Here is a 25,452-nt window from a genome sequence, read left to right as displayed (position 1 = left end):
TAAGAGTGTATGGTTTGCATGGGAAATGACAAAATGCTAAAAGTCAGTGTTCCTCCTTTGAAGACAACCTCTTGGCCTACTGCTCCCTGGAAAAATTTAGCTTTTGATATCTCTGGTCCATTTTTGTGTCTTCCAAGTGATTCTCGTTATGCCTTTGTACTTGTAGACTACCATTGGCCAGAAGTTAAGTTTGTTTCTTCTGCCTCTACTAACATGGTGGTAGAGTTTTTTAAAGAAGTTTTTTCCAGGGAGGGTTGTCCTTCGACTATTGTCACTGATAATGGGGTTCAACTCACTTCATCGGATATGGAGGATTTCCTTAAATTACATAGTATTAAACACCATACTGTGTCTTTTTATGAACCACATGAAAATGGATTAGTGGAACGTTTTAATAGGGTTTTGAAAGGGTTCATTACGGATGTGTGTAAATCGGGTAGTGATTGGAAAACCATTTTGAGAGAGAAACTTTGGTTTTATAGAATTACTCCCCATTCAACTACAGAAGTTAGTCCATTCCGTCTTCTCAAGGGACGTGATCCAGCTTCAACTATTTGTCCTTGGTGGTTTAGAGATAAATGTTCAAATAAATCTTTTTCAAGGGAATTGGCTGAACAGGCTGCTCTGAAAGTTGAGAATAAACAAGCAAGAACCAAATTGTGGTATGACAATAAATGGAATGTTAGAACTCCCAATATTGCAGTGGGAGATTTAGTTAGGATTTGATAACTAAGTGTTCTGATAAGTTTGGCAAACCAATGAAGGTCGTAAGAGTGTTTAGCAATAGTGTTATAACCCAAGATGGCAAGTTGTGGAACATCAAACGTGTTGCTAAATGTCCCAATGTTCATCAATCTTTTAATCCTTCTTATCCACAAGTAGCAAAAGACTCAATTGCCTCCAGGGTCAAGATGTCTGTACGACCAAGAGATGTTCCCAGGAAATTTGATGACTATGTTTCATAACCTGTAATTCTTTATTTCTTTTTATTGAAGGGAGATGTGTTACATTTTCTATGTTATGTTATTTACACGGTTCCTTTAAGTCTCTGTTGTTTTTGTTTGAGTGTTCTTTAGAACACCTCTGGCTCCTAGGCTTCAGGTCAGTTACACTGTTCCTGTATGCCAATAAGCTGCATTCTCTGTTGCTGTGCTGCTGATATTAAAAACCTTCTTAAAAGACTCAACTTGTTCCTGTGGATATATAACAATATGATAATCAGGTTGATGGTGATGGGGGCAATGATCCTTCACCTGCAGACCCCTGGAAGGATTATAATACAGATTCTCCCACAGATAATGATCCTGACCTTTAGCCTACCAAACCCTCTCCACCACATGACAATGAAGGCTATATAGGACTTTTAAGTAGAGCTGCTGAATACCATGGGTTGCAATTACATAAGAAATCCCTAGAGGAGGACTTCCTCTTTGAAACCCTTAGTAGTTCCCAAAGATCCACCCACACACTCCCTATGCTCAAGGGTATGTTAAGACATGAGGACGACATATTTAACAAGCCTGTTGGTGCACGCATTATCACCCCCAGGATAGACAAAAAATATAAACCTGCACCATCAGATCCAGTTTTCATCAAGGGCCACTTACCTTTTGACTCTTTAGTGGTTTCTAATGCCCGTAAATGGGCCAATTCACAGACGTCGCGGGATGCTCCACCTCTGGACAAAGAGTCTAAGCTCATAGATGCCTCTGGGAAAAGAGTTGCCTCACAAGCTGCAAATTACTGGTGTACTGCTAATACCAATGCCCTTTTAGTTAGGTACGATAGGGCTCATTTGGACGAAATGGAACAATTTGTCCAATTCTTACCCGATGAGCATTAAGCCAAAGCTCAAGACTTAGTGCACAAGGGAAAGCTCATCTCTAAATCTTCCATTAGGTGTGCATTAGATGCAGCTGACACTGAGGCTAGATCCGCCAATACCAGTGTGTTACTAGGAAGACACACATGGTTAAGAATTTCAGGATTTAAACCTGAAGTTCAAGCTTCCATTTTACACACACCATTCGACAAACAACATCTTTTTGGTCCTGTAGTAGACACGCCCTTAGAAAAGTAAAAAAGGACACAGGCGTGGCAATGTCTATGGGTGCCCTACAGTCCACTTCTACACGCGGTTCCTTTTGATGTCTTTCTATTGTGGGGGTGTCTGAGAATATCTCTTCAGACACTGCCTCTACACCATACAAAAGCAACTATCAAATCTCTTCTTCAAAATGTTTCTTTAGAGGAAACTACAGCGCAACTATGGCAAATATAGAGGTAGAGGTTCCAACACAAACACATCCCCTAAAATATCAAAGAGTGACTTTCCTAGGCTTCACCCAATCATTCAAACCCTGTTGGGGTACGTCTCACAATTCATACCCAGCTGGCAATAAATAACTACAGACAAATGTGTGCTAGGAATTATCCCATCTATTTATTGCCTCAAGCTTACCAAAAACCCTCCAAACATCCCTCCACGTTCGCACAAAATGTCACCAGACCATCTACACCTCCTCAAACAGGAGATTCAGCCTCTCCTTTTAAAAGGAGCCATAGAGCCCGAACCACTACAATATCAAGGGTTGGGTGTATACTACCTGTACTTCCTAATACCCAAAAGGGACGTCTCTCTCAGACCCATTTTAGACCTCAGAGAGTTAAACCATCACATACAATCATTATCATTTTCACATGGTGACACTCCAACAAGTGCTCCCACTTCTACAAGGCGACTTTATGTCTACTTTAGACGCATATGTCCACATTACAATACATCCTGCTCATCACAAGTGTCTCAGATTTGTGGTAGGAGGGCAGCATTACCAGTTTAAAGTGCTTCTATTCGGAGTGACCACTGCTCCCTGAGAATTTACAAAATGTCTTGCAGTAGTAGCTGCTCACCTGCAAAGACAACACATTCATGTCTTCCCGTACTTGGACTAATGGCTCATCAAAGCCAGTACGTAACTAAAGTGTCTCCAGCACACTCACATAACACTGCGGTTACTGCACCAACTGAGGTTTACAGTCAAGCTGTTAAAGGCTCATCTCCAACCTTCCAACACTCAAGCCTATCTAGGAGCCTCTTTAGATACTCAAAGAGCTCTGGCTTTTCCCAATGCAGCCAGACTTCTCAATATTCAAGCTTGATTTGTTCAGTTTCAGCCCACTCACTTACTACCAGCTCGGGTGTATATGCAGCTGCACTTTCTATCAGCTTTTCCATTCTAGGCATTTGTCAGATAGGGTTAAAAAACAATAACATATACCTACTTCTTTCTATCCACACATCCCCTAGATGCCTGAATCTGTCCAATTTGCCCCTGCCAAGGGGCCAGTGGGCCAATTAGCCAACTGTGACGATATTCGGTTGCCATGCTTCTTGGCACCCCTACCCTTAGGATTATACAAGGATCTTTCCACATTATAAATACTCAGTATTCGTGCCAGCCAATCCTGGAACGTAAGAGGCTCTTGACTTTTCCACACTATTGCTATTAGCAATCGGGCAAATGCCATGGTTATAAAGATAAAATACCTCTGAGTCAGGCTATTTTCACTCCTATTATCACATCCGAAGAGCATCATAAGTGGACTAATATTAATCTCCCTCTCCAGTAGTTTCTTTAAGTGTACCTCGATCCCCTGTGTTAAGGGTTTTAACTTCTCACACTCATAGAACATATGGATTGAATCCGCAGGGTCCTCTCTAAATCTACAGTACTTAACATCACCCCTTTTATCCCAACCAAACAACTTCACCGGGATGTAATACAAATTGAAAACCATTTATGTAGTGCTGAGCTCTGAGATTGGAGGAGAAAAAAACCTTTATACCTAACCCAATAAACATGTATAAATCCACATCCCCTTCTCCTAGTTTCCTTGTGCAAATTGATTTGCTCATCTCTAGATTGTCCAGAACTGTATCCCTTAAGAGATTGTAGATCTGACCTATCCTAATATCTGGCTGGCTTATAACTTCTAAAAGAGGTAACCTTTCCAAAGAAATCTCCCTAGAGTTAATTTGTCTCTAATTTGAACATATTTGAAAAAGGACCAATTCAGCATTCCAAAATCTAAATGCAACTCATCACATGAACATAATTGTTCTGAGGCAAATATTTCTGCTATCTTAGTCAACCCGGATTCTTCCCATTGTCTACCCAGCTTATCATAACAAGCATTTACAATGCAATAGGTCTCGCATTTGCAAAACTTTGAGCTACTGGCATTGTAAATAACAAACCTTTTATTTATGTGTTGGTTTTCCAAACGTATAAATGAAAGGCATTGTCATTTACAATGCCAATAGCTTAAAATTTCGCTAATGCGAGACCTATTGCATTGCACATGTTTGTTTTTTATTTTACTTAGGTTTGATATTTTTCACAGGTGTTGCATAGTCCCTTGTCAGAATCATTAAGAGAAAATTTGAAGAGGCCATTGGTCACTCGTGGATCTCTACAGTGTGGAGTGATATTACAGCCATTAGTTGCAACTTTTACATTGGTAGCAAACGTTCAACATTACAAAATGTTTTAATGTACCAGACATGAGGTGTTCTAACCCTACCTGTCCACTGCCATAGTATACTCTTGTAATTGAGCCCTCTGTAAATGGATTGAAATTATATGGCTGAATAGAAATGCAGTTGTAAAACATTGCAGTACTTTTGAGACTAGTAATGAATAGCTAACATTCCCTTGAAGAAAACGAGCGATCTGTTTTCCTAATTGAAAACAGATGTCGGCGAGATGTCGGGGTGCGGGTAACGCAACAGGAAGGAGGGGGCCGCTCATGGAAGCTTTTGTCAGCGCTGCGCGCCTCTCTGCAGACTCGATGCAGGACTGCCCAGGGGCTTCTCCGTTTTAGGAACCATGAAAACGTCTGTTCCCTGCAAGGATGGTGGAGATACCTGCTGTAAACCCCAACAAACAGATCCAATAGCAGCAGAACTAATTCCACCTGCAAGATCTTGTAAAGCTCAAGGGAGATTCTGTCAGAGCCAGCCACCTTCCCCATAGCCAATGATTGCAGTGCAGACATAACTTCCTCCAAAGAAATATCTGCCTCTAACTCCTTCCTAAAATCCGGCACCAACACTTTCCCACCTTCCTTGATCCCTTCTTCTTCTCCCTCGAAGCTGATAAAAGGGGTATCTTCCTGCTATAATGCTTGTTAAAATCCCTTTAATACTGAAATAATATCAATGGTTTCCCTTACATATGTACCATCACCCGATTAATTTTCTCCATGCTCCTCCTACCTTCTCATTGTCTAATATGCAACGCTAACATATTTCCAACCGTCTCACCATATTCATAGCTCTAATCTCTGTGTACCTGAAACCTCTCTGCTACCCTCTTAGTATAATGACTATTTATCCCAGCTTTAACTACCTTGATTTCCAATAATATATGCCCATCCTCTTGTCCTCTGGAGATCCTCTCCATATGTTTTCCTTCCACCTGAGACAATTTACGATATAGCCCATTTATCTTACTTGCTTCCTACTAAAATTAGAAAAGCTAATAATATACCCTCCCAGCTCGCTTTGAAAGAATCCCACACCACAATCCCCTGTTAGTAACATAAACAAGACAACACAAAAGTTAGCAAGACCCAATCCCTTGGGTTTGTATAAGATACTCAATTATAAAGCTCATGTGAAATCTCTCTTCACATGCATTGTATCTTAAAGTAGTTCTGTTTCTCTTCACCCAGAGACAAAACACCAGTTGGAATATATATTCCTTGTCTATAGTCCGGTTCCCCTCCGCATGAGTTAACGGAATGTAGTAACTCTCCAACGGGAGGGGAACATCTCCACACTAGAATCACAAGCTCGCACATACACTTTTCACATATAATGAGTCGACATGGGGGTGACGTCACCACTCACTCTGTTCACCCTGCGCCGGTACCCCTACCACTCACAAGAGACAACACACATGTATCTCACCAACGGAGAGGGACACCTTGCGCTAGGGTTCAGGAAGTATGGCCAAACATAAATCTAATCGAATGCCTTGGATATCTGAAAAGCTTTTTTGGTAGTAGCGCTAATGTTTTCCCAAATGCACTCACTCAAACAGCCAATGCATAAATAATGCTCCGATGCTGCTAGGTGCCGCCGCACCCTTACCGGACCTGTACTCAGCTCCGCACCCTGGCTCCAATGATTAGCTGTGCACCACGGCTCCAAAGATTAGCTCTGCACCACGGCTCTTGAAACCGATTAAGAGCTTGGTGGCCAAGCTTCCAGTCATCTGCCATGAAGAGAAACAAAATACTTGGCAATGTCCAAGAAGCGGAAGCAGGTTCATTGCTTTTCCACTCCTCTGTCGACGTAACGTGCCGCCGCCGTGCTCATGGGATTTGTAGTCTCCTGATCATCAAATCGCTTCCTCGCATGAACTGACCTGCGGAAAACAGGTCAGGGTTCATATGCGTGTCGTGACAGGGAGTTACTTTCCATCAAAGCAGCCTCAAAGGCATGATTGTTGTATGCCACTAACCAGTGCCTAATTTGTAAAAGCTTAAGTGCCAGCGCTCCCATTTGGAGCTCAGTGCACCTTATGCCACCCATTGCCCATGCCAGCACTGTTTCTTTGAATGTATGAGTGTTGTAAAGAGGATGTGATAACATTATTTCTCCTGCAGAGACAAAACCTAAAGTAATGTTTGTTTTCTGGAAATCTCAATAGGTGTGTGTTGTAAAATTAGTTTAAAGTGTTTTTTTGAGAAACGGTTTGATTCATAGCCATTCTCAACATATCTTCTTAGTCATATTCATGTGTAATTAAACATTTCTCAGGCCTGATATTCCTTCACCACCAAATATATTTTATATTTAGAGTGGATACGGTGTTACTCTCAAGTAAGTAGATGGTTCCCATCTTTCAAATTCATGTCACTGATTGTATCAGCTAATGCCTTTAATAAGAAGCAATGTTCTAAAATGATTTCCATTCCTTTTCTCCAGACCGATGTGGATAACGACCTTGTTGGTGACCAATGTGACAATAATGAGGACATCGATGATGATGGTCATCAGAACAATTTAGACAACTGTCCTTATGTTCCCAATGGAAATCAAGCTGACAATGATAAGGATGGGAAAGGTGATGCATGTGATTCGGATGATGACAATGATGGAGTTCCTGATGACAGGGATAACTGTCGGCTTGTATACAACCCAGATCAGCTCGACTCAGATGGTAAGCATTGTTCAATATGACTTCCCTAATGTGTTCTTCTCCTACATTAGTAAAGAATAACATATTAAATAACACATATAATATATAAAATAGTATCAGTATTTCATCAGTGAAGGACTTAGCTCAAAGATCTCTGTTTCTATATATGCTCTGGTTTAGCCAGAAAATAGTTTCTAAAATAATGGAAACAGTGTGCCTCAACCCTGCTTCAATTTAGGAAAGAGTTGGAAACTCACCTCTTTAAATAACACTGCATCACAATACATTCACTTCCACAATCCAGCTTCTTATCCTGTTTCTCGTTGACTTTATGCTTTTCCTTGACCATACAAGGCACTCCGCTGCTTCAGGGCTAGGTTTCCACTGTCAATATGCCATGTACATACTTACATTCATACCAGACATTGCACTAAACACACACTATGGCTAGCTTGGTGTGGACTGTGTTTAGTTGACCCATCCATTGCTGTGAATTTGTTTATGTTCAGTGATTTTGTGTGGTACATATGTCTACATGTGTTTATTTCATGTGCATTTTTGCTATACTATTAATTTCCTACTTTGGCAGAGCTGTAGGTTTTGCATGCATAGGCATACAACACCGTCCCGATAGATATTGTGTCAGGTGATGCATGAACCTTTGTACATTACATAAAGACTGTATTGTTATGCGCAGCAAATCAACAATGAATGATGTGACCTAAAATACGCTGAGAAGAGAATTTATGTTGTTTCATACAGTCATAAGCAGCATATATATTTACAGAGTAACTCCTCAATGTGTTGGGCGAACACACAGTGTTCAGAAAAATCAAAAGGGCTGTGCAATAAGGTAATTAGAAAAGAAAAGAAAAACAGCACAAAGAACATGAAAGTTTCACAAAATATGCAGGTAATTGTTTCTAAGGGAAGGATAGTGCAAGATGTTTCCTGCACAAAGTTCCATCAAAAAAAATATTTTTCAGCCCTGGAATTGTTGATGACATTGTGACCTTTCATGATTTGGCAGGTCATCATGAGGACAATAAAATACTGAGCAAAGGGTGATTTGAGGTCAGCTCAATAGGTTCGACTAGATCTCTAATCAACCTGGGCAGGTTGTTGTATAGCTAGGAAAAAGCCCCACCCAGGACTTCCAACAAGTCTTCTAAAATTTAAAGAACCAGGAAAGTGCCGTAAATTGAAAATTGTGACAAGCGTGGTCGGGCACAGTATGATTGACTCGCAGCTAAATAGCTCACACCAGGCCATTGGCAGATTATTTTTTGCCTCCTGTCACCAATGTTCCCTCTAATTTTTTTCCTATATGTGTGGCAGTGTATGGTCTCTGTGCGCCGCAGCCCAGGCTATGTGTGCCAAGTTTCCGACCATGCATGCGAGTTCAGCAACAAATTATTAGTGCAATTACTACTCCAAGCTTTTACTTAACGTGAAAAGAAGGTGCATTTTCACTTAGGCCTACATACATCGGCAATCGCATTGCTGGCCTCCTTTCTTGGTGAAAGATCCTTCTCGGTTCAGCTTGGGGAATATGTATCAAGGTCCTTCAGCTTGCCCTGGGGGGTTCCCCAGGGTTCTTCACTGAGCCCTTACCTCTTTAATATATATGTTGCCCCTTTAGCCAACATCAATAGAAATTGTGGTTTCATCCCAGTCTCTTACGCTGATGACACCGAAATAGTGGTGGCAATCTCAAACAACACTACTGAGAAAGCGGATAGATTCAGGCATTGCATGGACCAGGTCAGTCAATGGATGCAGGCTAACTGCTTAAAGCTGAATGTCGATAAGTCAGAGGTCCTGCTACTGGGGGCTGAACCTAACATCTGGTCAAGCAACTGGTGGCCCGACAGTCTCGGCAGATGCCCATCGCCGGTGGACAACGTAAGGAATCTGGGGGTTATATTCGACTCCAAACTTACTTTTAAGGCACAAATAAATAAACTTGCCTCCTCTGTATGGTACACGCTAAAACTGATCAGGAAACTGCTACCATATATTCCTCCTGACACCTGAAAAACCCTGGTAACCTTGCTGGCTCTTTCAAAAATAGATTATGGTAATGCACTATATGTAGGGCTGCAAAAACAGTTATTATTAAAACTACAGCGGCTTCAGAACGCAGCAGCCAGGCTGGTACTGAATATCCCGAGGTTCGAACCAGTGGCCCATAAAATGAGAGGTGTCCACTGGCTCCCCGTAGGAAAAAGAATTCAATTCAAGTCAGCTTGCCTGGCTTACAAAACACTGCATGGATCAGGCCCTCACTTCCTAAAAAGAAATTTACAACATTACGAACCTCCTAGGACTCTAAGGTCAAGCAGTGCTAAGCTTCTCAAAACTCCCAGATATAAACAACTGAGATGGGAGGAGAAGTTTCCTATTGAAAGCTTGGAACAAGTTACCTGTAGAATTAAAAAACAGCCCCTCACTGTTGTCTTTTTGTAAGAATCTGAAGACCTGGCATTTTTCAGCTTAGTCCTGTCTGGCTGTCGCACGGCTCTTTCCACTTCTGCAGCATAGTCATTTAGCGCCAAGACGCCCTTGGGCATTCGAGCTCTCTACAAGTCCATAATCAAATCAAAATCAAATCAAATCACTTATACAGCACCATATGTGGGGTCTTAAGACAGATTTGCAATTTAGATATGCATGCCATGGTCTTGATGGACAGTCCATCCAAGAAATGGGAAGCCATGAACGCCCCACAAAAAGCATTGTTTGAAGTGAGACGACCCAAAGCCCTCTCTCTGTATTAATTCTGGTAAGTCACAGAAACTGCCTAATAGTGCTTATTCACCTGAATAGAGCTGATGTTATTGGCTTCACACATCACTCTCTGTGGTTTGAGGAGAGGCCAACGTTTGGAGGTGCATGTAGTCTTGACACCTCTAGGGCCCATTGACAGGCACTGTGCAAAACTAGTACTGCACTCTGCCTCAACTCCAGAGCTCTCAATCAAGTCCTGCCAAATGCACCCACAACTTCTTTTTAAGACACCTGAAAGCAACTCAGTTCACAGTATGCAGAGTACAAATCATATGGTGGATACAAGAAAATACCTATTCATATCATCTGGAAAGCAAATCTTCTTAGGAAACTCATGATGAAATACAATGTGAAGCATCCATATGCCGCTATGTATTTTGTTTTAAATAGACTTTTAATGGGGTGACAGAAGCCATGAAGCAGCGCACAACTGTTGCCCATAAGGCCTCTTTTTTTGGAGTATCCTGGCTGGGATCCTCACACCTAAATGTAATGGAGGGGAAACAAAGGATATATATATATATATATATATATATATATATATATATATATATATATATATATATATATATGTATATATATATATATATGTATATATATATATTACCTACTGGCGGTCGCCAGTAGGTATATATAGTTAGGATTTTTTTCCTATGGGATTTTTGAAAATTCTATGTTGAATAACTTTGGCGTTTGAGGACGGAATTGGCTGAAATTTTCTGGAAAATGGAACATTTTGTTTCTGAGCAGCCCCTGAAAATTTGGGGGGGTTTCGTAAAGCGGGGGCCGAGAAAAAAGGGGGGTCCCAAAACGTGTTTTTAACATTGAGTTTTCCATAGGGCGGTTGGACTCACTTTTAGCTCGAACGGCTGAATGGATTTCCACGAAACTTGGCAAAATTGTAGGGACTGGTAGCCCGATGTGCCTTTGCTATGTCTCAAGATATATGCTCCAGTGGTTTTTACGAAAATTAACTTTGAAAAATATATATTGGGCTACATTGGGCTATATATATGTTGGAGCCCAAATGTAGCCCAATGTAGCCCAATGAAGCCCAATGAAGCCCAATGTAGCCCAAAGATGGCCGCCAGAGACAAAAAAAAACAAATGTAGCCCAAATATCAGCCAGATGTAGCCCAACTATAGCCCAGTGACAGAATGTCCCAGAGTGTTTTAAAGAACAACTAGAACGCTAACAGTCTTACTTATGACAAAAGTATGGCACACCTGAAGTCATCTTGATTGGAATAAAGTGGTAACACTTAATACATTTAATTTGAAAAGGAACAAAATAAGGGGTTTCATTTTGCCATAGAAATGTTATATATATATATATATATATATATATATATATATATATATATATATATATATATATATATATATATATATTCACTGAAAAAACCATAGGTTATAGACCATATATAGTTTGGAATTAGCATTTACAAAACCTTGAAAATTCACTGAAAAAACCATAGGTTATAAACCATATCTAGTTAGGAATTAGCATTTAAAAAACCTTACTTTACTCACACAAAACCATTGAAATTCCATATATAGTTAGTTGTACTAACTATATATCGCGCACCCGCAATCCACTGCTGATCATGTCACATATTACATCATTCATGACATGGTCAGTGACATCACTGATGACATCACTGATGACATCTCAAATGACATCACTGATGACATCACTGATGACATCTCAAATGACATCACTGATGACATCACTGATGACAACATCCAGTGACTGTATGTTTCTGTAAAGTTAAAATATGTCTTACATATTGAAGAATGAGTGGATGTAGAAGTGTCTGAACAAAGGATTTGGTAGGTGCATGACTGACTGTATGAGTGAGTGATTAAATGTGTCTCACTGAGTGCATGGGTTAGTGACTAAACTGTCTTAATTTGTCCATCATTATGTCTGTTGTTCTGTAAACTGCTGCATGTGTTGATCAGTAGCTATATGATTAACTATATGGGTTATTGATTGGTTGCCCAAGTATTTGTATGGGAGACTGAGAGTGTGTATGGGTGGCTGGGAGGTGTATGACTCTCTGCATAGATGTATGGGTTCAAAAGTGCATGTGGAAACAGCTGTATGGGCGGTTGACTGTGTGCATGACTGTATTGGTGAGTGAATAGATATCTCAGTGCTACATGTCAAAGTAAGTACATATGTAAAATACAGTACATGTGAGAGTTGACATATATAAATAACTGTGCATAAGAGCCAGTGAATGTGTGAGTGGCTGTATGGATCAATGTGAACTTGTATCCAGGATTGTATAAGTGAGTAAATATGTTTTAGTATATGTTTGAATAAGTAAGGTGTGTTTAACTGTATAGTTAAGGAAATGGAGGTGTGATTGATTGTTTGCATGACTGACTAGGTGTGTGTGTAACTTCATGGATGAGTGACAATCTGTGAGTCTGTGTTTACACTGAGTGTATCTAAGGTTATATTAGAGTCTGAAGAGGTTCATCGTATTATCACATGAATGATGTCATCAGTGATGTGATCAGTAATGTCAAATGAGATGTCATCAGTGATGTCATTTGAGATGTCATCAGTGATGTCATCAGTGATGTCATTTGAGATGTCATCAGTGATGTCATCAGTGATGTCACTGACCATGTCATGAATGATGTAATATGTGACATGATCAGCAGTGGATTGCGGGTGCGCGATATATAGTTAGTACAACTAACTATATATGGAATTTCAATGGTTTTGTGTGAGTAAAGTAAGGTTTTTTAAATGCTAATTCCTAACTATATATGGTTTATAACCTATGGTTTTTTCAGTGAATATATATATATATGTATATATATATATATATATATATATATATATATGTATATATATTTATATATATATATATATATATATATATATATATATATATATATATATATATATATATATATATGTCCATGCAAACTACGATATATTGGTAGTACCATCAAACCCGCGAAACTTAGGGTCCTTGAACATATGCGGGCCATTACCAATAATGACAAAGCATATCCGGTAGCCCGCCACTTTGCCTCACACCATCAGAGCAAGTGGGAAAAATTAAGCTACTATTGTATGGATCAGGTCCCCAAATCAGAGCGGGGAGGTGATAGGGAAAAAGCCCTTCGCATCTTAGAATCAAAACACATCATTAACTTAAAAACGATAGCTCCTTGGGGTTTGAACAACAATGAAGAACCTTGGGTTCACTTGTAAGCACGATGGAGTCAATAATGGGAAGGAAACTTTAATCAAAGAATTAGAACTGAATAACAGCTTCACTTCCTTTTTTGACATCCAATGCCTTGTGTTTTTGGTTTGTACTGTTGATTTTGCACTGTTTAACTGAACGCCCATTCAGGGCGAAATAACACAAAGAGGATAACTTGGGAAAGAAATGGTTTTTTTTTTTTAAAACACCCAAAGTGTATCCCAATCCTAGTTACTGCATTAACTGAATGAATGTAAAAAAAGTATTGAATTATTGAAATAATGTTACTTGTTTTTAAACTGAGCACTATGCACTTTTACACTAATCACCATGATAGAGTAAGCAAAGCAATGCTATTTGCACACTACAAAATGGCGACTACAATGTATTTAAAAAAAGATGTCCTTCGTTTATGTTAATGAAGCAGGTGGATAACCAATGTCTTTAAAATGGTGATTTTTACCACACAGTAATGTTACACTGACGAAGCCTGTGAAGGCGAAACGCGTCTGTAAGGGGTCAGGGGGGTTTGGTGATTAAAAATTTTGCAATTGGATACCAGCGTGCCGGCCTTTCTTTTTCGGGATACGAAAAGTGTGCAGCAATATATATATGTATATATATATACTCCTGAATCTCCCTCCCGTCTTGGAAAGAGAAAGTAAGCACTCCGGGTTTGGCAACAGATTTTATTTAGCACACGGCAAAGCTGATGACAGACGCGTTTCGGACAATAGTCCTTCCTCAGTGTCGCCGGCACTCATTCTGTGACGCTTATTTGTAACGTCCCCATAGAAACAGAAAGCGGACTTTGCAAAATAAAGCATTTGAACGTATGAACCAAAAAATGGGTTAAGTGTGGCAGCCATATTATACGAATTACACATAAACAATAAATGCATATACTAAATTCATGTACGCTGTTTCTCTTATGTAAAGCATTTTAGAATCGCAACATTACGAAAGTAAATGAATATGTGTCTCATACTGACTTTTTACCACTGCCAGAACACCAAAACTATATCGCCGTGTATCAGTGTTGAACTGGCATAAATAAACCAAGAGAATTGACTCTATTACCAAGTTATGAAAAGCCGAATAATATACATCAGAGACAAAAAACGATCTAGCCGTGTATCGGCAGAACTCCGGTAACATATAATTAATTGTGGTCCGGAGAATAACCTGAAAAATAGCACCTCAGATAATATTTACAAAAGATGATCTCAAAAGACAAGAGATTACTATAAAGAACATTAAACAAGTATGTATATACATATCATATCTTATTTACAAAATCATTTTCCTAGGATCAAATTTCAAAATTCTATTTTCATTATACTATTCGATCAACACTAGGTAAAATGCATGTAAATATTCGAAGTGCTAGTCCGCAGGTCGAAAGATTGAATCAAATTAGAATTAATTGAGAAAGAAAGAAGGAGAAAGGGAAGATTCAGGAAACTATATACATATGTTCATACTGGATTCTGCTAGGAAGCTTCATAGTGTATAATGATGTACTCAAATTCTTAGATCTTTGATTATAGATTATCTGCCGAGATGTACTGTTAATTCTTCCCCTATGTTTAATCCCATTGGGTTCTTGGTTTGTAGATCTATTATAAATCTAGATTCGAGTCTGCGGAGACTGAGTAGTCTATCTCCTCCTCTGGGATGTAGGGGCACATGGTCAATGCCGAAATAACGTAATAGTTCCCTGTTACTTCCATGTTTTTCGGCAAAATAACGAGCAACGGGGTAGGTTGCATCTTTGTTCATGATCGCCCTTTGGTGTTCCAGTATCCGGAGTTTCACGTTATTCATTGTACTTCCGATATACTGGAGACCGCAGGGACAAACTAAACAGTACACCACAAAGGGTGTTTTGCATGTGATAAATTTATTTATCAATCTCGGTTCATTGAGTCCTGGTACCTTGTAGGATAGTGTCCTTCTACTGTTTTCGCAAGCTCGACATTTCCCACAGGGAAAAAATCCTTTCATCTCTTTCAGTGTTCCTGTGGATTTAGGTGGCAATGGCATAAGATGGCTTCGTACCAAATTGTCTTTGATCGATTTAGACTTTCTGAAAGTTATGAGAGGTTTGGCTGGGACATCACTTCCTATAATAGGATCTGTTCGTAAGATGTGCCAGTTCCTCGTGAGGATTTGTCTTAGTTAGGAAACCTCATCAGAGTAAGTAGTTATCAGACGGAATTTCATTTTGGAATCTGAGTCGTCAGTTGATAGAGACGTCTGAGCAATTAGATGTTTTCTAGGAATTCTCAGAACTCTCCTATAAGTATTATCAAGGAGAGATTGTTCATAGCCTCTTGCTAGAAATCTGGCGATGCTGTCGTTTGCAGCTCTGACGAATTCAGAGTCCAGAGAACAGTTCCGTCGTAATCTCAGTAACTCCCCATATGGGATGCTACGGATCAAACTGGGAGGGTGACTACTGTCAAAGTGCAAAATGCTATTGCCAGCAGTTGGCTTGCGGTAAAGACATGTCTCTAATTTATCCTCGTGTACATAGACTCTTAGATCGAGATAATGCACTTCCCTCTCACTGATATCAGATGTAAATCTAAGATTGAGATTGTTGATGTTGAGTCCTTCAACAAATTCCTTAGCCTGTGTGGAGGAGCCCCTCCACACCAGGAAGAGGTCGTCGATATACCGACGCCAGATAACGATATACTTGGCCCATATATGGTTTTCGCCTGCTAGGGCAACCTGCTCCTCCCACCAGCCCACGAAAAGATTCGCGTAGCTGGGGGTGATCCAGCGGCCTATAGAAAATATATCATAAACAACGCTACCCAACTTCATAACCTATAAACAAAATTCTATACTAAATATGGACCCATTTATAAACCTGACATATTTTGGGCCTACTGAATCAGGTGGTCAGATTAAATCTATATACACTTTATCTACAAACTATATACATTTTTATACATCTGCGAAAAGAATATTGTCATTAGAATAAAACTTAACCATTTAAATGACCACCATTGGCGACGTGATCTAGCTAATAGTAACCTACACTCCTGAATAACCAAGACCAGCTTGTTTGTCAAAAGTAAGATTTATTTACTAAATTATGGTATATAAATTGATAGTTTTATAAATGAATTTTATTAGCATTGAAGCAAGCATGAATGTAAAGAAATGTGAGAAAATACAATTTAAGTAAGTGAATCAAATTTAAAGTAAATATATAAAGTTTAGCATTTCTAAAACCTAATTCCCTAACTGAGCTAAATAGATAGAAATTAAAGTAAAGTTCTTTGAGGATTCTTACGTGCTCCACGCAAAGTCCGACAGCACATCACCCTCATCGGAAAGTCAGAAAGCAGCAGCCAGCCCATCCCTAGGGGCATGACTTTTTATACCTTTCTACGCTAACTAAACTACGCAAAGGAAAGTTTTCAGAAATCTTCGACGTCCCATTGGCTGAGAGTGACAAGTGACATGTCACCCACTTTTCAAAACTTCCATTAAGTCACATTTCTTAGAGACCATTGTCCCTTCCGAGTGCAACCAGGAGCTTCCTTGTATTGCAACAATTGTATAAAGTCATTCTCGCAGCGTCCATTGACTTCCAATTGATTTCCGCGGATGCCAAGTTAAGGACTGACAAAATGTTCTTTTTCGACCTTGGCCATGTCCGACAGAATGACGATAGCACGTTAGTTTTTGCTTTGTGAACGCAGCTTTTGACGAATAATTCAGAATGGGCGTCTCGTGACCTTTGCAGAATTACAAGTCAGCTCTTTTCTGCGACTCAAGTGACTAGGCCCAAAAGCAGGCAACTTAAGCTTTCTAGTATAAAACAAACACAAGAAAAGTATTAATGTAAGAAATAATGTAGATTCTGTATCCACCCCAAGATTTACTAATTAATTAACCCACCCGATTAATCAAAATGTTATCTAGCCATTGCAAACAAATAAAGCAGCGTTTATATCTACCAGTCTCCGTTATTCCATGAGACTTATATGCACCTAGAATAGTAGAAATGACATCACACAGACAAGGAAAAGCAAAACAAGCACATGCTTCTTTTAAGTTTGCAGCAGTTAGTAATGACAAAAACGAAAACAATAAATTATTTTATTATTTTGCACGAACAAAAAGATGCAACAATTATGCACGTTTATGAGCACACATGTTAGTCCCCCCATGTGTAAAGTTTAATCTAAGTTGTATTAGCACGACATATCATAAATCATGAATATTATTATTCATGTTATGGAAATGTAACTTCACGAGATTAAACAAAATTTTGTTTTCTATCTCGCTCCATCAACTCCCTCATCTGGTGATTAACAAATCACCACACCAGCACTAAAAATTTTGATAATTTAAATTTCTAAGAAATCGATTCAAATTCATTTGTATCAGTAAACCTAAAAGTCTGTTTCTGCATAATCTTTGGAATTAGCATAACGCTCTCTATGTAACTCCTGTAATTCGATCTCTCTTTCTTCTTCTTTTCTGAGTTTATAGATTCTTTTCTTCTCTTTCAACTGTTTCTTTCTTTTATGTAACAAACAACTTATTTTGGTCAAAATAAAAATGAATACTATTATAATCAAAGGTGCCAGAATCTTGCCAAGAATTGAACTTCCAATATCATGAAACCAGTTTAATTGCTTGAAACCTTTTTGAAAGTTTCCCTGTAAAATCATCTTCTTCTAAAGGAATTATCTCTGAATGCATTTGTGTAATGTTCTTAATATACATTTCAATATTCTTACTTTCATCAGGTATATATGTACAACAATGTTGTACATGTAAAATGCCACAGACTCCTCCCTCTTTTGCTAGGAGTATGTCTAAAGCAAGGCGGTCTTGTATTACCATAGATCTAATTGCAATAACTTCAACATTCACTAATTGAAATCCATCAGCTGTGTCAGTTGATAATCTATCAACTATAGTGGACAATTTTCTGATTCTCCCTGCATTTAGGGTTATACCAACAAAAGGTATTACAGCTTGAAAAATATCTCCCAGAACTTCAGTAAAAGTTTCTCTTTTAACCCTATTTACATAATTATGAATTTTAAACAATCCTTCTGAATCTCTGTCAACATGAAACACTTTAGGAAAAACAATTCCCACATAACAAGTTCCATACCAGTGGTCTGGAAGGTTGTAGTAGGCTTTGTCACCACAAACAAAATAAATCCCAGGAAATATAGGATCTTTTCCACCTTTAAATCCCCAACCTCCCAAAATCTGATAAGTATCTTCACAGTTACTTGCACCTACAAAATAATTATCAAAAAGTGTATTATCTCTTCTAATGCAAAGTTTTCCACTAACTGGTTTAACTATGTAAATTGCAATATTTTCAAGCATTTTGCCATTTAATTTCTCATCCTCTTTCTGCCAGAAACTTGACTTAGTCTGCTTGACTAATTCATTCCTCTTATAAATTGCTCTTCTCTCCTCAACCATATTCAAAAATTTCTTTCCTTCAGCACTTAATTTACATGTTAGATTATTCTTGTAAGCATACTTGTAAGTGAGTTCGTTAGTAACAAGGAAAAATTCTCTCATTTGTTTTGCTTTCTTATGCTTATTTAAAGCATTATCAATCTTAATATTTGCAAAAATTTCATCATAATTTGAATAGTAATATTCTAAACGTCCAGTTTGATAAAATAAACTAGTTAATACACTACATGTTACAGCATAAGTGAGAGGAAGCATATTATATGTTACTCCCTCAGAAACAGAAGCAGGTAACTTAACGCAGACGTAGCAGTCTTTTGCATCCATTACCTTAACATATTCACTCAATAGCTTTGTGAATGTATTACTTGAGAAATCACCAATTGATTTATCTTGATGAATGTTAGGCTGATGATCAATAACTTTTGTAGACGCACTATGTTTAGTTTGGCTAACCAGAGCTTTGCTTGTTATGTTAACTTTGTGTAATTCTCTATTCATTTCCAAAGGGATAATCACAGCTAGAACCAACCAGAGCAGAACTAAAATGAGCAGACACACCAGAGTCATCTTACAGCATCTTTTAAAAACAGAACACTTTGAAGTGCTCTCCTTAACATAAGGCATTCTTGGTTAATTTTAGCCTCAAAAAAAAAAAAAAAAAAAAATTTTAAAATTCTAAATTTATATTTACACCCCCCTTTTAAAATATATATATTTTTTTTATTTTTTTTTTATTTTTTTTAAAACCCTAGACAAGATTTCTTCGACCTTATGTCATACATAAGTTTTCTTCAACTAAACAGTTTTTCTTCGACCTTGTGTCAACTAACAAATATTCTTCAGCCTTTTGCCAATTTAATATTTCTATACTTCAATCATTGTCACTAATTTCTTGGATTTCGTTTTCTTCTTCACTACTATCATATATGTCAATAACAGGTGGAATTACTAAGTAAGTCCACTCAGGAGACTTGTATTTTTGGTTTGGTCTTATTATTCTCTTCCCTTTTCTCGATATCACTTCAATTTTTCTTCCAACTCCAACTTCTTTTCCAGGACTCTTTTGACTACTAATTTCTTCAACTTGTTCTTTTGGCTTTTTGATCAATCTGACTCTCAATCTTCCACCTGGCCAGTAGTCTGCTTTTCTCACGTACTTCTTCTTTGGTTCAGAATTATTTGATTTTGACTTCCAAGTCCTTTTCTTTCTGTTTTCACTTTCACCTTCCACGTCACTTTCTTCAGTTTCGTAGTCTGAAATTTCAATTGACTCAGGAACTTCTCTATTCGGCAATTTCACTCCTTCAGGAACTTCACTTTGTCTTCCATCACTGGTACTTGGTAATTCGTTTTCCTCCTCTTCCTCAATTACCCCCAACTTCCCAGATTTCGGATTTCTGTTCCTTACTTCAGAGTTTGTTCTCTGCCTTTCGATACTCTCCTGGTCTGAAACTTCTTTTTGTTCTGCTTCTTTGTCTTCAATGGAGACAACCGAATCCTCAGTTATCTTTCCTTTTGACAGATTCTCTTCACCTTCAGAATCTATTTCAATTATTTCCAAGTCTTTTCTTGTCAAATTTCCATTCACTGGCACAGTTTCCAGATGTCGACTTTCTTGTCGATCTTCAGAATCTGGAATTATTTCACCTTCTGTTTCGCCTTCTGCCTCAGAATCAGAATCGTCTGTGGTATCACTTTCAACATCAGAACTCTCAGGAGTTGGTACTGGAATAGTATGACTAGGATGAATCCAACGTTTCAATCCTCTGCACTTTACAGCATTAGTAGTGATCAAAATTATCTGCCTAGGTTTCTGCCATCTAGGAGCTAGACAATTCCTTCTCCGATGTACTTTCGTTCTGACCCAATCGCCGGGTCTCAGATCATGTGTCAAAACCTTTTCATCTGATTGAGCTTCAGTTCCCACCTGATTAGACACAGAAGTTACCATATCAGATAACCTTTTACAGTAATCCAAAATAGCACTGTCATTTATGCTCAACAGTTTACCTACAGGTACAAAAGCTTGCCTCATAACTCTTCCCATTAAAATTTCATGAGGACTCAAACCTGTCTTTTTATCTGGTGTACTTCTTAATGACATCAAAACAAGTGGAAGAGCATCAGTCCATTTTATACCTGTTTCGAGACACATTTTTCCAATTCTGTTTTTAATTGTTCCATTTATTTGTTCAACTACTCCTGATGCCTCTGGTCTGTATGCACAGTGTATTTTCTGCTCAATGCTCAAAGCTTCGCAAATTAACTTCATCAGTTTGTTATCAAAATGGCTTCCTCCATCACTCTCAATAGTGACTGGAAAACCGTATCTTGGGATGATTTCTCTGAGCATTAGTTTTGCCACTGTAATTGAATCACAATGTCGTGTAGGGAAAGCCTCTACCCATCTTGAAAATAAGCACACAATTACAAGTACATATTTCAAACAATTGTGTAAGGGCATTTCAATGAAATCCATTTGTAACCTGGTAAAGGGACCACCTTCTCGACCAATTATTCCTGTCCCCACCACTGATTTTCTGTTTGGATTCATTTGTTGGCATGACAAACACCTTTGACAAAAAGATTCAGCAATAGTTCTAAACTTGGTATTGAACCATGTTTCTCTGAAAAGTCTAACCATAGAATCTCTTTCCAGATGTGCTGGACCATGATATAATCTGGCCATGTCAGCAATCAAACAATTTGGTAAGACTACTCTGCCATCTTTGTAAACCCACACTCCATCTTCTTCACGTGGTCTACAATCTGATCTTAACCATAAGTCTTTTTCTTCATTTTCTGCTTCATTTTGTAAATCTCTAATCTCATGCCATGTTTCTACAACAGTTGTTAACATTAATGAATTTGAATCAGTTTCTTTACTCCTCTCCCGATTGTATGAATAATTTTTCCTTGCGCAGTATTTAGCTGTTTCATCTGCGAAGGCATTTCCCTTGGAAATATAATCAGTTCCTCTAGTGTGCGCTGCACACTTAACAATGGCGATTTCTTTTGGCAATTGTATTGCTTCAATTAATCTCCTAATGAAAACTGCATTTTTAATTGGTGATCCTGCTGATGTCATGTATCCTCTCTGTGACCAGAGTTGTCCATAATCATGCACAACTCCGTACCCATACTGACTATCAGTAATGATGGTAACTCTTATATCCTTTGATATTTCACATGCACGAATTAAAGCAATTAATTCAGCCACTTGTGCTGAACGAACTCCTTCAAGACATGATGCTTCTTCAACATCTACGACTGTACAAACTGAATATGAAGCTTTTAAGACACCTCCTTCGGATCTTAAGCATGAGCCATCTACAAAGTAGACAAAATCCGATTCAGACAAAGGTCTGTCTTTGATGTCTTTTCTTGGTTTAGTACAAAATTCCATGACATCTAAACATTCATGTTCTGTTTCAATGTCATCAACAATTTCAGAATCAGGCAGTAATGTAGAAGGATTCAGATTTAAACATCTTGAAATCGAAACATTATCTGCTCCCAGTATGATTTTCTCATACTTTGTCAATCTGCTACTTGTTAAATGTTGAGTCTTACCTCTTGTCAATAATATTTCAACTGAATGAGGCACAAAAACTTTCACAGGAAATCCCATAATGATCCCCTCACTTTGTTCGAGGCTGATACTTGTAGCTGCAACTGCTTTCAAACAACCTGGTAATGCTTTTGCAATTGGATCAAGAACTGCAGAGAAGTATGCAATAGGTTTCTTTAAATTTCCGTGTCTCTGAATTAACACAGATAATGCGCATCCTTCTCTCTCACTGCAATACAGTTCAAAATCTTTCTCATAATTTGGCATGCCTAAAGCAGGAGCTTGGCATAAGCTCTTTTTCAGGTTCTCAAAAGAGTCCATCTCAGCATCATTGAGAATAATTGGATCTTTTACATCTGACTTTGTCAGTCTTTGTAGTGGTTTTGCAATTACTGAAAATCCACTTATCCATTGTCGACAGTAACCAACCATTCCCAAGAACATTCTTACCTGTCTTTGTGTTCTTGGTGGTAACATTGCTTGAATCATTTTTATTCTTTCTATTGTTACTTGTCTTTTTCCCTTTGCAATTCTGTGACCAAGATATTTTACTTCTTGTTTGCAAAACTGTAGTTTTGCTGGGGACACTTTATGTCCTTCTTCTGCAAGGCGATTTAACAGAATTATTGTGTCTGTTACACAATTTTCTCTTGTCTTTGCAGCTATTAACAAATCATCAATATACTGCACTAGCGTAGACCTACCAGGTAAGTCTAGATCTTCTAATGATCTTTTTAACAGTTCGTTAAAAATTGAAAGACTTTCTGTATAGCCCTGAGGGATTCTTGACCATCCGAGGGTCTTACCTTGGAATCTGAAAGCAAAGATTTCATAACTGTCTGGATGTAAGGGAACAGTAAAGAATGCATTGCAAAGGTCAATGACTGTATACCATTCAGCATCATGTGGAATCTGAAATAGAATTACTGCTGGATTTGGAACCACAGGACAACATGGAACGACAATTTGATTAACCTTTCTCAAATCTTGTACGATTCTAAATGTTCCATTAGACTTTTTAACTCCCATAATTGGTGAATTACAAGAGCTACTCTCCATTTCTTTTAATACACCTTGCTTGATTAATTTTTCAATTATAGGTGTAATACCTTCAATTGTTTCTGTTTTCATTTTATATTGTGGAGTGTTTGGAAATTCTATTCCCTGTTTCAATGTAATTTTTACTGGATCTACGTTTTTCATTAGACCCATCTCATTTCCAGTAAAATCCCATATTTCAGATTTCACTGTTTCTTTGAGTTCTTCAGGTAAATCTTTTTCTTCAAATGCAGGAAACAATTTTGTTTCTTCTGCTTCCATCATCATCATTGTCATTCTGTATAAACCATCTTCCTCCATTGTTTGTAACTCAACTCCATCAGGAGAACAATATATTCTACAATTCATTTTACATAGGATGTCTCTGCCCAATAGATTTACTGGACTACTATTACAAACCACACATCTGTGTTTATCTCTGTAGTTTCCAATTTCAACTGGTACTGGATCAGTTAAGTCAGTTTTAATTTGTTGATTACTTACTCCGACAACTTGGATGGTATCCCCAGAGAGAGGTAGGTTTTCAATTTCCACTGATCTAACAGTAGAACGGGTAGCACCAGTGTCCACTAGAAAAGTGATGTCTACATCATTAACTTTCCCGTTTACAAAAGGACCAGACTGGTCAACCTCAAGAGTGGCTCCAACAACACACTCTTCCTCCTCTCTCGGGCACCGTCAACAATAATCATCAGAATCGCTATCTTGACTTTCTGCTAATAAAAATTGTTGTGAAGCATTTTGCATTTGAACCCTTTGCTGCTTTTGCTGTTTTTGTGGTTTTATTACCTGTTCACTTCCCTGAAATCCCACGTTTGGATTATATTTTTGAACTCCCCCACAATTCGGAAAAGGTGGTTGTGGCAATTGGTCTTGACGATTATTCACCTGTTGTTGTTGCTGTTGCTGTAACTGTCGCTGAATATTAAATTCGTTTAACCCCTGTTGCATCTGTAGCTGTCGCTGCAGGTCAACACCATTCTGCATCTGTGGATTCAATAAGGGATTCTTTAAGTTTTTAGGAGGATGAGGACACTCGTCTCTCCAATGTCCAATTTCGCCACAATTAAAACAAGGTAATCTTTGTTTCAACTCCTCAATCTTTGGGCTAAATTTCTTTGGGAAATTATTACCTTTAAACTTTCCTTGTATCTGGTTTGTATTCCCAGTTTGAACAAAATTAGTGTTCTTATTACCCATACTGGCAATTTGTTGCTCAGCCACTTTTACTTGAGCCCACATGGCTTTCTCCTTCAGCTTCTTCTGTTTTACTTCTATTTCATCACTGCAATACTTAGCCTTTCTTAGAATATCATCTACAGATAGTGATTGCCATCCGACAATACTATTTCTGATCATTTCTCCAATTTCAGGTTTTAGTCCATAAACAAATCTATAGACAAAATGGCTCATGTCTTTTTCATCTAATTTTTCATAACCACTGTATTGTTTAAAAATTAACAGTAGTCTTTCATAAAAAGAATGAACTGATTCTTTTGTTTCCTGTTCTGTTCTTTCTATTTTAACCCAATCGACTTCTTTGGGTGGAATTTTGTTTTTCATCCAAACAATTACTTTTTCATAAAAATCCATTACAAGTGGATTTGGAGCACCTGTTTCTTTGATTCGCTCAGGTTCTGTTTTTGGCCAACTAATCGATATCTTGCATTCTGTCCAAAGATCAGATGGAACGACAATATCAAAAAATCCATCTAAATCAATCCACAGAACTTTTGATACTTTGATAAATCTATCGACTTGCCTGTACCACTCAACTGGTTTCTCCCTCAATTTTGGAAAGTCATTTGTAAATAACAGAATGTCCTGTCTCGACCAAGGGACATGAACATATCCTCCACCTGCAATTTCTCTCATTGGAAATTGTTTTGACAATTTTTCCAATCTTTCATCTTCCTTCTTTTTCGTCCATTTTACTCTCCATTTATTTAATTCTCCTAGCTTTTTGATATAGACGATCAAATCTTTAATATGAACTATTCTTCCCATTGAGTTTAAACTCTCAATGTCACTTTCTGAAAAGTCTAATCTGTAATGTTTTGCAAAATTCTTTTGTTTACTCACATCGATTTCAAGTTCTGCTGCTAGATCC

The 25,452-nt window shown here is 38.2% G+C and overlaps 1 protein-coding gene across 1 annotated transcript in view; it reads left to right on the top strand.

Annotated features, from left to right (window-relative positions):
- The window catches only part of THBS2 (thrombospondin 2), a 647,479-nt gene that overhangs the window by 362,124 nt on the left and 259,903 nt on the right, over nucleotides 1–25,452 (top strand). The window contains exon 17 of the mRNA XM_078648724.1: nucleotides 6,998–7,232. Within this exon, the coding sequence (XP_078504850.1) occupies nucleotides 6,998–7,232 (235 nt within the window). The remainder of the gene's footprint in view (nucleotides 1–6,997; nucleotides 7,233–25,452) is intronic.

Source organism: Lissotriton helveticus, chromosome 6 (assembly GCF_964261635.1).
Source record: "Lissotriton helveticus chromosome 6, aLisHel1.1, whole genome shotgun sequence".
NCBI classification, from domain to species: domain Eukaryota; kingdom Metazoa; phylum Chordata; class Amphibia; order Caudata; family Salamandridae; genus Lissotriton; species Lissotriton helveticus.
This window is presented reverse-complemented; position numbering and strand designations above follow the sequence as displayed.